The sequence below is a fragment of the Neodiprion pinetum genome, chromosome 3 (assembly GCF_021155775.2).
Source record: "Neodiprion pinetum isolate iyNeoPine1 chromosome 3, iyNeoPine1.2, whole genome shotgun sequence".
Taxonomy (NCBI): domain Eukaryota; kingdom Metazoa; phylum Arthropoda; class Insecta; order Hymenoptera; family Diprionidae; genus Neodiprion; species Neodiprion pinetum.
In genome coordinates this window covers 17,382,671-17,400,123 of record NC_060234.1, presented here as the reverse complement: position 1 = coordinate 17,400,123, position 17,453 = coordinate 17,382,671, and the positions used below count along the sequence as shown (strand labels likewise).

The following is a 17,453-nucleotide window of genomic DNA, read 5'->3' as shown; positions in this document are numbered from 1 at the left end:
ACATAAGATAGGTCAAAGGCAAAAATGGATTGCTGCTGTGAAAAGAAAAAAGTAAGTAACATAACCTTATTTTCGTTGCCTTAGTTTTCTATATTTTTAAAATAAAGCCAACTATATCAATAGGTGAACTGTTACGCTATCTGCATGAAACACTATACAAATACATAAGTATTATTGTTTTTTTTAGTCCTGATGGTTCAAAGTGGACTCCAAAAACTCATCACGTAATATGTAATACTCATTGGCAAGAAAAAATCAGATGATGCTGCGAGTCCAAGCTACGCGCCAACTCTATTCCCTCCCGTTTATCATGCAAAGCAAGTAAATGAAAGAGCTGTTTTAAGCAGGTAAATATATGAAAAGTAAAAAAAAAATTATAAAATTAAATAGTATATACATTTATACTTATATAATAACATATGTAGGTATCTATTAATTATAGGTACAATCGACTCATTAACCGAAGAAAGACTCTTCACAAGCATAACATCGAAGTGAATTGTGATACTGGAAATCAAGTTAATGACGACTCTAATAATCTTGTCAATAATAGTGGACGTGAACCTATGGATGTAAGCAGTGCAGAAGTAATTTTAAAAACTGATCAAGAGTGTCAAGGAGATTTTGTAAATTCTGCTGGTATCGAACAAACAAAAACTTTCACTTGTAACAGATATATTTACATGACTATTTACTGCGATGCTGAAGTTCAAACTGAAATACCGGAAATTGCCACTCTCAAAACTATTGTGAATAAGAATAAAAATTAAAGATGAAGAGGTACAATGCGGCACATCGTTAACAGATATAGTAGATAAGTCGGTTGGTTTTAACGAGGCTGTTGTTGAACAAAATAGAAAACAGCCTAGTTTCTGTGGTTTTCCATTTATTAAGACCGATAAAGATTTATTAGATATTGCTGGAGTGAACTTCCAGAACTTTAATTTTTTATGAAGCATATTATTCAGTAACATCGTAATCAACAAAAATAATGATTGCTCACGTTTAACTGTACTATACCGGGACAATCTCTTGAAACTATACATATAATGCGCATGCGCGAGTTTTATCGGCTGCTCGGGCAGGCTGGCCACTCCGAGTTTCAGCTGTCAAACTCTGTTTCTGGCGGCGGCGTAGTTCATACGAATTTTTGAGGTTAGAATCTCAAATGGTCGAGGTAGTGACTCGGAAAGTTGATGCTAATGCTCTTTGAAAATTGGCTTTATTCGACTAAAATGAGAAATCTATTTAAATGTTGGGTGCTTGGAAGAAACGCAGCAGGTAGGTGCGAACACTTTATTTAATCATTTTTATTATTTCGTACATTAGAAATAACAATGGAACTTTTATCTATCAACAGGTGATACGGCCAAAATAATTACATCTCTGATATTCACTGTTATCTGCCCATTCAATTTGTCAGACGTACAAAGATCATCGCCACTTTCAAGCAACTAAGCAACTCTCTCACTCTTTTGTGATTTCAGGCGGTAATATTGAATTGTATCACTTTCGAAAATGAGACATTAAACCGAGCGTTCAAGAAATTTTAATATCTCACTATCTGTAACGGAACTGTGAATCTTTTTTTTCTTGAAAATAGTTCAACAAAATTTACGAATAGTTGATAGCCAATGTATTTTTTCCGATTAACAAATTATTGCTACTACTATTTAAAATTTCCGAATGATTATCAGAATTTATTTCGCAAATTTTCAATGATGTTCGATTAAATAAATGAAGAGGACCTAATACTCAAATTGAAAATTCAAGTAATACTAGATTTATTAGAATGATTTCTGTATTTCATGTTAGTGCGGTTCGAAACAAAGAAAATCTAATCGAAAGCGTAGAACTGAGGAACGTAAATCACATCCTGTGACACAAGTTGAAAATCAAGTTTCTCAAAATGCGCCTCAATGTCACAATTAGCTTCAAGGACAATCATGTTTTAGAGTAATGTCAGAACATTATTACGAGGATCTTGACTTATCGGATTCAAGATTGTGTCCCTTGTTCCATCAACATAAATGAATATCCAATTTTTAACCAAGTTTATGAAGATTTTTTTCCAAATAATGTAATCCGATACAAATCTTGTTCTTAGTCCTCCGAACATCACCTTCTAACAAGGATATTTGGAAAGAGTCCCTTTGTTGCAGAAACCATTATGAAATTCTTGGTTTTCAATTCGTGCTACTGAACAACTCTGTGTTTCAGGTTCCATTTTCAATCTCAAAATGGGATTTTTTTTGCTCCAGATAATGCTAACATGACATTCAGAAATAATTGCGGTACATGGAGATTCACAAGATTTCAGTCTTAGCGTAGGACCCTATAAAGAGTGTAAAATTGAATTTGGTTTCAAGTTATCGTGCAACTAGCTAGCCAGAAGACACCGTCAACTAAGATTAAATTTAAAGACATTTTCAACTGAACTCATTCAACAGTTCTAGATTCAGATTGATTCAGTTTGCCTAGCAAAATTCAACCCTACAATCTAATTGAGGACTTGAAAAACTATTTATCTGAATTCAATGCCAAAGAGAGCAAAAGTAAGCTTCAAAATAAGATACCAAATCAAATGGTATAAAGTTTGAAAAACAATGCTGGTCAATAATAATGCTTAAATTACAATGGTGCACAGAATGATTCCTCGGTAGAATGAATTGGCAGCAACGGTTAAGTAACAAACTTATCGCTATTGGCTCGATCAAAGTAAAATGATGGGATATTCAGCCATTATGATCTGTAGTATGTCCCGCTCTTCAATTTTGCCTCAACTGATGTTAAGAAGGTGGCGATGGCCTGATAAAATTCACTCCGGCAGCTGATGTCTGACGAAACAACTAGGTTCAATGGTTCTAATGATTGCACCGCTCGAGAAACCAGGATCCTTGCCACCTAAACGTTTTGACCATCAGGTAAGGCATAATTTTCCTCGTGTTAATTAAAGTTTAAACTTCGAGCCTGCTGAAAAAAAAACGAATTTAATCATTGAATCCATGTTAAAATATTGTCATTGTCAAAGATCACGTAATTGGAAATTTACTTACATGCTTCGATGCCTGACAAATTTAGTCCCGCTTTGACAATGAATTATTTCGTACCTGAAAATATTAGAAGCTATTATTATCAAACAGGATCTTTTGGTATTTTTGAATACAACTAATTTCCAATAAAATTCACAAAACATAAAACGTTAATGAGACGCATTGCCACCAGACATCACCTGGCTTAATGCTCGAAAATTACAATCACAAATTACTGATCGTTAGATATCGTTTGACGTATTGCTTTTGTGAATACCATTTATTGAATTTGTATTGTGGAGTTTTTTCATAGTCCATATTTTTTCGAAATCAACAAAATTCTTCGATTAGCAAATTTACAATATGATCGCGAATATCACGGTATAATCGCGAGGTTACTGAAATTCGTTCACCTGAAACGCTGAATACGAGGTGAATAAACATCGCCGATCACATTGCGAAACTATTTCCTTGTTTTCCTACGTAATGATGAAGAGGGACATCGATTTCTAGAATTGAAACTCAGAGACAGATCACCACGTGGTATTTAACCAGATAGTTCGTATCCTAATTCTGTGCATACCGGCGACACTGGGAGGGCGCGAAAACCACGATTCTGGTGATACCAGAATTTGATTGGATGAGGGCAACGATCGCGACTGGTATCAGCCAATACAATCATCTTTCTCCAGAGTTTCGTAACTTTCCCACCCGCGAATATAAACAACCCCGCCCGCGTAAATTGACCACTTTGCAAAAAGATCGCGCAACTTCAACCACGTGTCTGGCAACTACCTCGATCTTTTTGTGAATTTTTTCATCGTGTTCATTAGATAAAAAAATGCCTAATTACAAGTTTTCTGTGCAGGAAAAGGTGGAATTAGTGAAATTTCATTACCAGGGCCTGTCTTACCGGGAAAATCAGGCCCATTTCGCCGTCACACACCCGGATCGACCAACACCTTCGTTAGCGACCATCAGGAATCTGGTTCTAAAATTCGAACAATCCGGTAGTGTCGACGAGAGAACCAGGAAAATCTCTCAACCAAACCGTCAGTTGAGCTGGGATACTAAGCTGGACATCTGCTTGACCGTCGAAGAGGATCCATTCAAGCCTATCAGCCGCATCGCCCAGGACTTGGAAATATCTAACGCGTCGGTCAGAAGAGTATTGCGTGAAGCTAAGTACAGATCGTACAAGTTTCAAGTCCATCAAGAACTCTTGGCTGGTGATAACGATAGTCGTCTTCGCTTCAGCCAAGAGTTGATGGAACGTCTGAACGCAGACGAGGGCTTGTTGAGTCGCATTTGCTTCTCAGATGAAAGTACGGTGATACTTGTCGGGAAACCGAACAGGCAGAACACCAGAGCCTGGTGTCGAAACAACCCTCGTCTGTTCATTCAGGCGGGCACGCAGTACCCGTTGAAGCTCAACGTCTGGCTTGGCGCGATTGGCAATCGGCTGATTGGGCCATTTTTTATTGATGGAAACCTCAACGGCGAGAAGTATCTCTGGTTGCTGAGAGAGAGAGGATTGTACCGGCTCTTAGGCTGATTGAAGAAGAAATCGTGAGTGTATTTTATCACGTAGAGCTGGCGTTATTATTAGCAGAGTGCGTATGATCTTCAAACGAATAATTTTACGCTTACTACAAGTAACGTATCATTTTCTGTGTTTAGGGCGAACCTGTTTGGTTTCAGCAGGATGGAGCCCCACCGCACTTCACACGTGCGGTGCGTGATTACCTCGACCAACAATTCCCTGGACGCTGGATTGGCAGGGGGAGCCCGGAGGTCGAGTGGCCAGCCCGTTCACCTGATCTCGCTCCCTTGGACTACGGCTTGTGGGGCCATTTGAAAAATGTTCTGTATGCCCAAGGTAGGATTGAAGACCTTGCCGCACTGCAAGCTAGGATCTTGGACATCCTGCAGAACCTGTCACCGGATATTATATCCAATACGACAAATGCCTTCTACGACCGGCTCGGTTACTGCGCTGCAGCTGCTGGAGGGCATTTCGAGCACTTTTTGAAAGGCAACCAATGGCCAGACGAGGGGTGATCAGAAGAGTGGAGATTGGTCTCCCAGTGTTTTCGGACGATTGTCTTGTAAGTTATTGTTTTGTTTCCTAATTTTTCATTAATAGCATGATTTACACTGTAATATTAACTGTTGTTCTTTTTCTCTTTTTATTTTTGGATATCTGGTGAACCCTCTTTGTTAACGGAATATTGATTGCTGTACAATGGAGCTGCAAAAACTTTGTCAACTAATCAATGATGTCGGCGAGGGTTTTTGTGAGTATTGCGTCGGGTACGTTTTCTGTTAATTGCTACTCTTTGTCCTCCTAAGCTTCGTGTTTAAGATGAATAATTTCTTTATTCCTTGTTACTCATTTCTTTTATTTATTTCATGTTCATCGGCACTAATTACTGACTTCTGGAGCACTGCACCGTAACGAATCTACTCTGGAAATACCTTCTACTGGGTCTCAACCATTCATTTATTTTTAATTTTATGTAAATAAAGAATCTGTTCACAATAAACATTGTTTTTACTTACCTACCTCTGTTTGTCCAGACTCCCACATGTTAATGACATTTCACGTTGAATTTCAGATTTCTTCTTTCAATAAATAACACCCAATTTCTGTATCATTTGATATTTGCTTTTCCGTTAAATTTTTTATTGCGTCGGTTGAATATCTTCCGAAATCAACCACGGTATTTCTGAACGATACTATTCTTCTTAGACAATTCACGCTACGTAAAAATAAACAGCAGCATAACCTCAATCCACGGCTTTACGCGCGAGAGAATTACAGCTTTTGTTTCATTTTGTGTACGTTGGCGGCTTGCTCAGCAGAAGAAAACATCACCGCGGCGCGATTTCACCGACCAATGAGATTAAATTATTTGGCGCATGCGCGTTATATGTATAGTTTCAAGAGATTGTCCCGGTATATGGCTCAGAAGATGCGGATACTTGTCGAACAACTTCAGCTTGAATAAACAAACTTTCTCCATTATGTCTGTATTCTTGCACATTCCGAACATGATCGGCTTTAAATAGATTTATGCCTTTTAGATCCGTTTCAGGTTGAAAGTTTATTTTGTGTATGATTTTTTCAAATCCTGTCCTTATTAAAACATCCATGACTACGGATTTTTCCATTAAAAAATTATTTATTATATATTATCAGTATACATGACAGTTTTTCAAGTATCAATGTTGTCTATCTATCCATGTGTAAATATATACTTGTTTTGAACTTCTTAACCTACAAATTACCACTGAAAACTTAGTTTTAATTACTTCATAACTATATACTTACATATTTTCTACTAGAGTTTCAACTCGTTATTATTTTCAACTTTTCACTTTACTATTACAATGAAAATATCACTTATTTACTAATATTTTGCTTATGTCGATATTTATCAGTATTCCTCTAATGCAAATAAACAGGCCAGCTGTTTAGCTTCTGAAACAGCTAGGTGGCGGCACGAGTGAGGCTCACAGCGACTATTCTTATATCTCTATGGAACTACATCGCCCCCAGGAACAGAGTTTGACAGCTGAAACTCGGAGTGGCCAGCCTGCACGAATAGCCGATAAAAATCGCGTATGCGCATTGACTGTATAGTTTCAAGAGATTGTCCCGGTATAACATATATATAGACACACATATATGCGTGCGATAGTTTGAGTTGGTCATGCGGCGTTGCCAAATTGATTTTCAATCAGCTCGTGTAGTCCGTCGCGTTCAGAAACCAGTGCGATTAACTCGATATTTCTCTTTTATTTCATCGGTAACCCTACATTTAATGTACATCAATTTATTACCTGTAATCTAAAGTTGCATGTGTTCATTTTTCATCAACGAAAGTTGGAATTATCACGTACAAAAAAATAAAAAACCTAACTTCGGTACCCCTCACGCCATAAGACATGTGTTAAAAGTATACAAAAATTGTGATTTTGAAATTAAATATCTCAGTTTCTAGACGGTAAATCGTTGTAAAATTTCACCAAAAGTTGGATTTTGCTCTGAATTTCGTGTTCACAAAATTTCACGTAGCTAAGTTGGAAAATAAGTTTCACGTGAGAAACGATAATACCTCCTTAAATGAGCGTGATCGGGATTGACTTCACTTGGGTGTACTATAAACCACTCACTTATAACATTATAATTGTGGTATTTCTCTAAAAGATGGTTTTTTGGTCCATTATTGAAATGACACATACTGAAATAACACAACGAAAGTAAGACATTGGCCTCCTTACCACCATACAACGCAGAGTATTCTCCTTGCAGATCAACGGTGAAATAGTCAAAATGAAAGGGAGTCCCATCCTTGAGACTTTTCCTCAAACTAATCGATGCCAATGATCTCACTGTGAACATAAATAATCAGAAATAACATGTGGCATAATACTCTTTGCTTCGTGAAATTGGATGTTTGGCTGAAAATTATACATAAGCCCAGCACTTTTGAAATATCTAAAAAAAAGGTGCCAGATTGTGCTAGATTTCTGCTAGTTTGTGTCGTACTTCGTTTCGTCAAAAAGTTTGTATACCAAGAGAAAAAAAAGGAAACTTAAAGTGTAGAAGAGAAAATTGGAATAGGTTATGCCAGGCTTGTGCCAGCTTGAGTCGTACACTGTTCTTCTAAAAACTTAGAAAGAACTCAAAAAATACCAAAAAATATATGAGAAAGTACAGATATTCAATACCCAGCCAAGCACTTCCAAGATTTCGCAACTTTCTCGGTAGTACTGGTTTGTGCCAACTTGTGCTGTACCTTGTTTTTCCAAATACTCGAAGAAAACTCGTGTCATCCCGAGAAAGCTTAAAAATAAATAAGGAAATTGAAAAAATCCGAGCCGTACGCTTTTGAGATCTCGTAATTCTTTCAACTATGTCGAATTGTGTCAAGTTAATGTCAACTGGTGCTGCACTATGGTTTTCTTTTAATGCAAAAAACATCGAAAAGGCCAAACTCAAAGGGAAACTGCCTGAAGTGCCCCCCCCCCCCCCCCCCCCCCCCCGATTTCGACCATTTGAGTATATGTTATTCTTCACCAAAATCTAAGCGGCCCGTATTTTTTTTTTTAACGGCGGAAAAACGGTTTAAAGGGGTGAAATCAGCCCCCAAAGTTGGGCATCCTCAGTTGTTGTTTCATAGTTTCGCATACTTCCAGTTAAGATATTTGAATGAAAAAACGCATTTGGGCCGGTTACGACGGGGTTGAATAGTCGAAGATTATAGAGAGTGAGAGTTAAAAAATTTGTATAACTAAAAAACTATTGTGCAGATTTTAAAGAAATTAATTGCATTTGAAACAGCAGAAAAAGTAGAGGATACGTGTTATTGCGTTTTTCGAAATAACGTCACTTAAGGGGTGAACTACCCTTGTACACGTTCAACCGAATTCCCATTAGAATCGCACTATTTCCTTCAGTTCGTCTTATTTAACATTACAAAGCTGTTTCCAAGCAACAATTCAGGAGTTTCTTCGTTTCAATAAATTTCGGATGCATTTACAACAAAAACTACTCCCACAATTTGCCGAACGGTTTCTGGCATAGTTTCTTTTACGATCATGAAATCTTCCGGAGCCCGGTATTTTATTAGTTTGTGAGGTTACTGGAATCGGATTCCGAGCGTAGAATTTTGGAATCAACATGGCTAATGCTCTAAACATATAGGACTTTGGTTATTATTTTTTTCCAAAACATTAAAAGATATCGGAAAGTTGATATGGAATGGCATGGATACTATGGAAGAAATGTAAGTTATCTTGTCACGCAGAAGCACCGAATCAATTAAATTTTGTTTCGGCGAAGTTCTAATTTTGTCTGCCTGTTGCGACATATCATGCGAGACATATGATACCAATGAGTCAGATTTTGTGATTGACTGGCGCGTAAAAAACATTAGAGGTCAAAAAATTAAAATAGCATGACCCCACCGCTCTCGCGACTGTTTAAATTCTTACTGGAGTTTCGGGCGGCTAGTTCGATAACTGCAGTCATTGTATGCTGCCAGCTTTCAGTTCATATTCTTAAATCGGCCGTGGTGTATTTGTATCAGTTGTTTGTGACTTATATGTAATTGAGAATTTGAAAGTGCATTATTGCCTTCCCACAACAAAGACGACGATCAATCCTTTCAACGTTATACAGTTACTTCTGACAACATTTCAAGCGATGAATATTGCTCAAACGCCCATAAGTAATGAGGAAATACAGTTGAAAATTCATTTTGAAACTATATTGTTAATTTTTTTTCATCATGTGGTTGGGTGAACGTTTCAAAAAATAACGGTTGGATGCTTTGAATAGATGTTTTTTTATTTATCGGTAACTATGGGCTTCGCCCCTGCGCGCTTCGCGCGCCAACCCCACCTCGGCGCTACGCGCCTCACTATTTCCTTAAACAGTGTCTGTTAGACAGATGAAATTATTTATGCTGATTTGATGACAGTTCTGCAACTATTGATAGGTCGTTTCCGATCAACCCGACATTGCTATTGGCTCCCTATGCAGGTCTGCTCAGATTGTTTTCGTAAACGAATCCACTCACATGTACAAAACCCCCGATGCTATGCATCCCCAATTGGATTTGGCGACTTATTTTGCTATAGTTATTATTTTCCCCATAGTAGAAGAAATTCATAGCTTTGCTATAAGTAGAATTTCTATGGCCTCAGACAAATTAAAAACTCGTTATGATATTCGAGCCAGGGATATAAAATTTAATCCCGGAGATTCTGTCTGGCTCTTTCAACCTCGAAGACAGAAAGGACGATGTCCGAAACGACAAAGAAACTGGGAAGGCCCTTACTTAGTGGTTAACCGCATCAAGGATTTACAGGATCCGAAAAAACCTATTTCTTCTCTGATATAACTCTCCTCGAGTTCTGTTTCATTACTTCTACTGACATGTTTGCCAGTATGATATATTTGAAACCATACTCAGTCTCACCTCTGCGTGTCGATCTTGAGTGCCGTATACACAATACGCCAGCGCGCGAAAAAGACAGTTCCCGTCGGGAATCATCTTGATAATTCTCGTTTGCATGTTTATTTTTTGCGTGTCAGAAATAGATACCTATGAAGATATTTTTCAAAGACTGTCATAAACAGCCGATGACAGCTGTCAAAGGAAGTTTTGTTTACTAGATGCTTTTTGTTGTGTTTTCAGCATCTCACTCCACCGTCAACTTCATGGGTATACTATTGTTATTATAATCTTTTTCACCTGTTGCTACGTCTTTTTCATTTTTTCAGAACTTTTTTATTAGATAGAGAGATTACATTCTGTTTTCGGCTTATACATAATAATGGAAATATATCATCTTATTTTAAATTTAGCAAATAACCTTACACATTTTTCTTTATTCACACAATAATAATAAGTAAATATCTTTGCCCAAAATTGACTTATACTAATTTCTTGACCGTGCCACTAATCGGACTGTACTCGACAATACGATCATGCGAGATCATGCAATAGGCTGCAGTGTTTGCGGGAAATTCCACGCTCGCGTCAAATTCCAATCGAATATCCACCGGTCCTCTTTTCAAACTCTTTCAGAGTCTTCCAATATGTGTGACAATATCGCCGAAAAATCGCCAGAGTGGCACGGATCAAGGTTCTAGGGTAAAAAAATGAAGCCACACAAATTCGGTCGAGGTTCTGGTATAAAAAAATTAATTTGTTCATTTAATTTTTTCATTTTTTTACCCTAGAACCTCGATCCGTGCCACTCTGGCGATTTTTTGGCGATATTGTCACACATATTGGAAGATTCTGTAATTTTTTCAGCGAAAAAAAGGGTCCTTTTTGAATAAAAAAAATAATTTCTTCCTTTTTTAGTAAAAAATCAGCGTTACCGGACGTAAAATTTTTTTCACGAATTCCTCTCGAAAGCTTTTTATGACAACATTTATGTCGAGTCATTTTTTTTCAGTTACTTCAAGTTTCCGAGATATATTCATTTGAAAAAAAAACGGCAATTTCTCAAATAATGAATTTAAAAATCTGAAAAAGTTCACATGGAGTAACTTTTAGTATTACTTTGATGTAACCAATTATGGGGCAGATCTGAGATAGTCGAAAAAAAAAGTGGCCGAGTTAACGGAGAATCCCTCATTAAAAAAAATTCTGGGAAAATTTCTGACTCGTATTGGAAAAAGTCGGACAGTTTGAAAAAAGGACCGGTGGATATTCGATTGGAATTTGACGCGAGCGTGGAATTTCCCGCAAACACTACAGACTATTGCATGATCTCGCATGATCGTATTGTCGAGTACAGTCCGATTAGTGGCACGATTAACAAATTAGTATAAGTCAATTTTGGGCAAAGATGTTTAATTATTATTATTGTGTGAATAAAGAAGAATGTGTAACGTTATTTGCTCAATTTAAAATAAGATGACATATTTCCATTATTATGTATAAGCCGAAAACAGAATGTAACTACTGATAAATAAAAAAACATCTATTCAAAGCATCCAACCGTTATTCTTTGAAACGTTCACCCAACCACATGATGAAAAAAAGTTGCCATCTTGCGGCGAGCATTGGAAACATCACGCAAGGTCCATCGGTGGAATATCGATTGATCGATAATGCGACAAACCTGCGGCAACACCCAGTAACACCAACTGTCAGTAAAAAATGTGCGCCATCTAACGGTAAAAGTTTGAACTGTCCGCTCATGCAACGGCGAAAAAATCAAAATTGCTGCTTACCCGACAACACCAAAATTTCATTGTCAAACTGTCTGTCGGTAAAATCGAGCAAAAATGAGGATGGTGCCATCTTTGTTAATGCTCCAGTCGGTAACAATATCGTAGGTAAGGTTTACCATTGCAGAGGTAACATATCGACTGTCGGTAAGGTAGGAATCGGGGCTGCTCTGCCGATACGCCGTTATTTTGTGGTCATGAACTCTTATCTCTATACTACTGATAAGGAGAACGAATATAAATATACACGAGTAATCACAGTTAACCCGGTGCGGCGGCACTATTACGAGAGCGCGACGAGAATTCCGACGGCGTGAACGCGCGTCAGTGGTGGGGGTGCCTGAGATCCAAGAAAAATCCTCCCCTCCTTCCCCGTTGCCGGCACTATTAGGAGAGCGGGCTGTATTTCCTTGCTTTAATTTTGAACCCCTCCATGTAGGTAAATAATAAAATGTAATGATAAATAATTCTTACAATACTGATATTTAAATTATTTTATTCCAGTATAAATGCAAAGAATTCTCAATAATTTGTAAAATTAAATTAAACGTTATTCAATTTAACATCCTTAAACAACATTACAAAGAAATCTATAGATCGTACAATATGTTTTTAGATTAAGTTCATAAAAATAGATACATGCACCGTGTTTTAATTTTTTTTTTAGAAATGGCTCTTTGTTATTTGCCAGTTTGCAAATCATGAATATAATATCATCAATATTATCTAATAATTCTATGTTAATATGCTCTGAAATTTAAAAAAATTTTATTAAATTTACGTCCGTGAGTAGAGTTACTCCTGAGCGGTAAGAGTAAACTGGTTGGCTTCGCTTTTACGTTCCAGGACAACCGGAAATCAGGATGAGGATTGAATAGCGTAGGGTTTGTTTGAAATATTACTTGTATATTTATTTCGAGGAAGCTCAGATGGCGGTAAGAACGAAGTGTGCTGTATGTAGCTATGTAAGAAGTCTAGATGTGACGTTGTTGAGAGTTAGAATAAGAGTGTCCCTCGAGACGTGAAACGTACGGGTGCAGAAAAGGTGTGACAATGCTAGGACTAGGGAATGGAATTTGATCAGTAAGCGCGATAGTGAATAGCGTGAAACTATGTAGAGATAAGAGGACAGGACAGAGACCATGAGATTAATGTAAGAACTGTGGGAGAGTTAGCGAGTAGGAAAAATAGAGAGAAGTGGTATGCTGGACGTAACACCCCCCCCGTCAGAGGGAGCATGGCGGTAGATATGGTCCCGAATATGGGAAGCAAGAAGGTGGAAATGTCATATACAGTAGTGAAACATGATTTCAAAGTATGTGCTAAAAATTAGTTTTACAATTTTTCTTATTATAGGTAGTGTATGATATGTATAATCTGAATATAATATGTTGTCCGCATATATGAAAATGATAATTGATGTGTGTTTACAAGTATGTAGTCGCAGTATGAATGTAGATTGAATATTGATTGATGCGTTTAGCAACATTAGTTGGATATTTGAGGATGAGTGTTTGTAATAGTAAGTTTATATTCTGGATTACGTATGAGCGTAAGGCATATAGTTATAATACTATGGTTACATAATGTTGTTTAAAGCTAGGCGCCTAGGGTTAATGCGCATGGAAGCGGGTTAGTACACTTAAGACTAAAGAACAATGATTTCTTTGATTCGTTGGGTACTAAGTAATACCAATTTTTTTTATTTTTTTTTTTCTTTGATATATCGAGATACAGAGTTTCACCTATTCGTACAATGATATCGGTTATAAGTGTAGATATATTTTGAGCTAATTGTAAACTAAGGGTATAAGATCGTCAATACAATCATATTAGTGCAGTAGTGTACACAAGCATTTATTTTACTTATGTCTGTTTGACAACGCAACAGCAGATCTTGGTAGCAATATAGTAGTCGCCTATTTGTAATAAGGTTTTCGTAAGGTTTTGAGTACTGGTGGGTTTAAAGGAAGCGGAGGTGGTGTGTGAGGAACTGCATGATGGGTTTCTACTTCGTTGGGAATGGGTAGGACAGAAGAAGTAGGTGGGTGGATAATATTTAGCTCGATTGGATTGTCATACCCTGTTTGTATGGCTCTAAATGTCTGGTTCGTTTTTTTTGTTTTGCAATGTGTGCACAGAGTAATGACCTTGCCGAGGCATGAGTGACGGTAGAATAAGTATAGGGTTGCGAGAGATAGCAAACCAACACCGCTGTAAGTAAGAGCGTCCTTGATGTGAAACATATAGCGCTGTGTGCGGTGGTGTGTGCTGATATCAGTAGCTTGTTTTACGATATCCTGCAGCGATAGTCCGGTATTGGCCAAGGCATGTACATTTATGTGCGAGGTTTTGTGGAGTGGGGGGATTGCAATTAGGGATAAATTTGTGGTTTCATTTAAATTAAGGTTTTTGTATATCCGGTCCAGATCGAGGGTGAAGTTCGGGATGTATAAGTGGGTTTCCGATGAGGTCGAATACCTAGTTGTGGAGAGTGTTACCCCACCTGTGTGACCGGTGCAATTGTTATTTAGCCGTAATATTCCGGCTCCTGAAATGGTGATTCGCGAGGTGTGGTCGTTCGGACATAATATATGTACGGTTTCTGGTTTTGCTGAAGAAAATATCCAAGCATTGGCGACGGAAAGTTCCGTCCAATATGTGCCCACGAAAGATGTTAGTCTAACGTCGCAATTTTTTGTTACTGATTGTGAGGAGTGGAGAAACAAGTCGACTTCGCATAGCTTGTGGATTCCGCTGTGGAATAGTGGTTGACTTTGGCTGCAAATGTATCTGTTTGCGTTAGGATACATTTGTTGATTTTCGGTTCGGATAGCTGGAAGTATGACGCTCTATTTAGTGTTATTGCTATGTAGTCGCTGCCCGGTTGAATGTAAACGAATTTGTTATTTACAGAGTCGTATGTCTGTCTAACGGGGACGGGAAGCAGTCGGTACAGGTCAAAAGCCTCGGAGTTGAGCAACGGAATAGATATCACATACAGCAGTCCGGGTTCGTAATACGCTATGTCGATTTTAGAGATTCGAATCAGTTCTTCAGCGTAATTTGGATCCATTGGAATAGGAAACTCTATTTGTGGTCTGAGTGACTGGATATGTTTAAGACTGGAAATAATTTGTTCTGGTGATAGAATTTTAGGGTGGACGATACCTTTTTGAGCGAAGAGGATAGCGTTTACTAAGCTGGACAGGTCAAGTTCGTATTCGTTCAAGTGTCGGTCCAGGTCAATTAGTCGGTTAAGTAAAGTCGTTCTGAAGGTATTGTTGGCGATTAAGGCTTTTGAAATAGCTGCATCAGTCGAGAGGGCCGTGAGTAATTTATGTTGTTCGCGGTCGTGACTTATCATGCTGTTGATTTCTTTCCCGTAGACGCCCAACGTTGACTGTACTATATTTGTCTGTTTGTTAAGCAGGGATGCTAAGTGTCTACTGTCGTTGTACAAGTTGTCAATTTGTTGGTTAAAATATTCTCCGTCTTTTACGTCTAGGGTGCCGAATAAGGATTTTGATACGCTACCAATGAAATTAATCGCGCTTCGTGTTCCGCGATGGTGGGCTAATTTAGCAAGTTCGGAATCAGTGGATTCGCCTGTGCGATGGCCAACTAAATATTTTATTCGGTTTTGGTATGGTTTCATGGTTTTTATTCTATCAGCCAACATTTGAATATGGTCGCCGGTGTAACAGTAGTTTTTGGCGACAGAGCATTTACCTTCTATTATGGTTAAGAATTCTGATGCTTGGTCAAGTCGGTCGAGAAAATATTGGAGGTCTATGTAGTTCAGCAAAGTCCATTCTTTGTTATATGTACGTAGGTCTTGCAATTGTTCGAAGAAGATTCCCGGGTTCTGATTCGGTTGCTTAATCGCGACGTTGTTCGAATCGTCCGTCTCGCTGTCGAGAGCACTGCACCTGCAACGATATGCAAGAGTATGAGACGTAATGTAACGCGATCGCAAGCAATTTGGTAGCATGCTATTGTCGGTTGTACTGTAGTTGCTATTGAAGGGGTTAATGTGGGATTTTACTATGTATGTGCGATTTTCAGTTTATTGAGATAAACTATTTTAGTTTTGTTCAGCGTGAGGTATATTTCGGCGTTAACGTCATCTATTATTCGTTTGATTACATACGGGCCTTTATAATGATCTTGGAATTTTGACCTTGTTTCGTTCAATAGGTAGACAGTTTGTCCTACTTCAAATCGTTGTGGGTTAATCGTTCTGTCGTAGTGTTCTTGACTTTTCTGTTTAGCTTGTTTCAGGTTCAACGCGGCGCGTTTACGGATGTCTGTGAGATTCGCTATTAGATCGAGGAGGAATGTATCGTATGTATGCGTGGATGTGTTGCTTAGTATCGCATCTGTCGGTAGTTTAGCTTCCGAGCCGAAGATCAGCTGGTGAGGTGAATAATGTGTACTGTCGTATTTCGCTGTATTGTAGCAGGAAATGGCAAAACGTATAAATTCATCCCAATCTTTACCTTCGTTGGTGTAATGTTTGATGTATTCGGTAATTACGAGGTGACTTCTTTCTAATGAGCCGTTTGATTGCGGTCTATAGGCGGTTGTTCGTAGTTGTTTAATTTTGAAGAGCCTGCATATTTTTTTGAAAGCGGTACTCATGAAGTTTCGTCCCTGGTCAGTGAGTATAGTTCGTGGAGATCCATAGCGCGTGATGTATTCTTTAGCGAATACTGGCCCTATCGTCTTTGCCGTAGCATCGGGAATTGAAATGGCGTCTAAGAACTTGGTCAGATTGCACTGGATCGTCAAAAGGTAGCGGTTATTCGATTTCGTAACAGGGAGTGGACCAATTAAATCTAGAGCTACTTTGTCAAAGGCCTCTGCGGGCGTGTCAGTGATTGCCATGGGTAATTTTGTTTTGATCCTGACTAGTTTTTTCCTCTAACAACTGCCGCAAGATCTGATGATATTTTGAATTTGCTTTTTCATATTTAGCCAAAAATATTTTTCTCTTATTTCATTGAAAATTTTTGTAACGCCTTGGTGTCCTCCGATCAGTGACTCGTGGTACTCTTTGATCATGTCTTCGCGTAATCGTTCGTCTCGTATAACTGTAGTATTTCTACAAAGTGTTACTCGAATGTCTGAATCCGCAAAAATGTGATGAATGAGTTTTTTAAAGATAGATCGTAGAATATCATCAACTCCTGGTCCTGACATGGGGAATGATATGGACCGAATGTCTAGTCCGGACGAGATAATCCTCAAGTTAACTAACGTGTAGAAAATGTCGTCAAGTCTGCCCGGGTCTGATTGACGTGGTTTCACTACGAGGGTAAATATGTATTTGTTGTTTTTCAACCGAGTTTTAATTACGTCGAATATTTCTGGATTCTGGTTTTGAAAGGATTCCATGCTTATTAGATTTCCGTCTATAAACTGTTTTTCTAGTCCTTCTGTCCAACAACAATTAGCTGATACGAAATGAGCGTAATTGTCGCACAACATGAGGAGTCCGTCATTAGTTTCGGTTACGTTGGGTGTTGGTAATATGTCATTTTGATTTTGTATGAAGTAATCTAAGCCACAAAAGTTGTCATTGTCAATATGGGGGCGGTCCAGTTTCCGCTCTTCGGGATTGTCGCGACGTTGTGAGCCTAAAGGTGGTAGCGTTG

General features: G+C 38.2%; 1 protein-coding gene across 3 annotated transcripts in view; it reads right to left on the bottom strand.

Moving 5' to 3' along the window:
• PGAP1 (GPI inositol-deacylase) overlaps positions 1-17,453 on the bottom strand; it is a 282,452-nt gene that overhangs the window by 186,588 nt on the left and 78,411 nt on the right. For 2 of the 3 annotated variants that reach the window (XM_046615044.2, XM_069134201.1), the window contains exon 3: positions 7,320-7,430. The exons of the other annotated variant lie outside the window; for it this stretch is intronic. In XM_046615044.2, the coding sequence (XP_046471000.1) occupies positions 7,320-7,430 (111 nt within the window). The remainder of the gene's footprint in view (positions 1-7,319; positions 7,431-17,453) is intronic. 3 annotated transcript variants of the gene reach the window in all.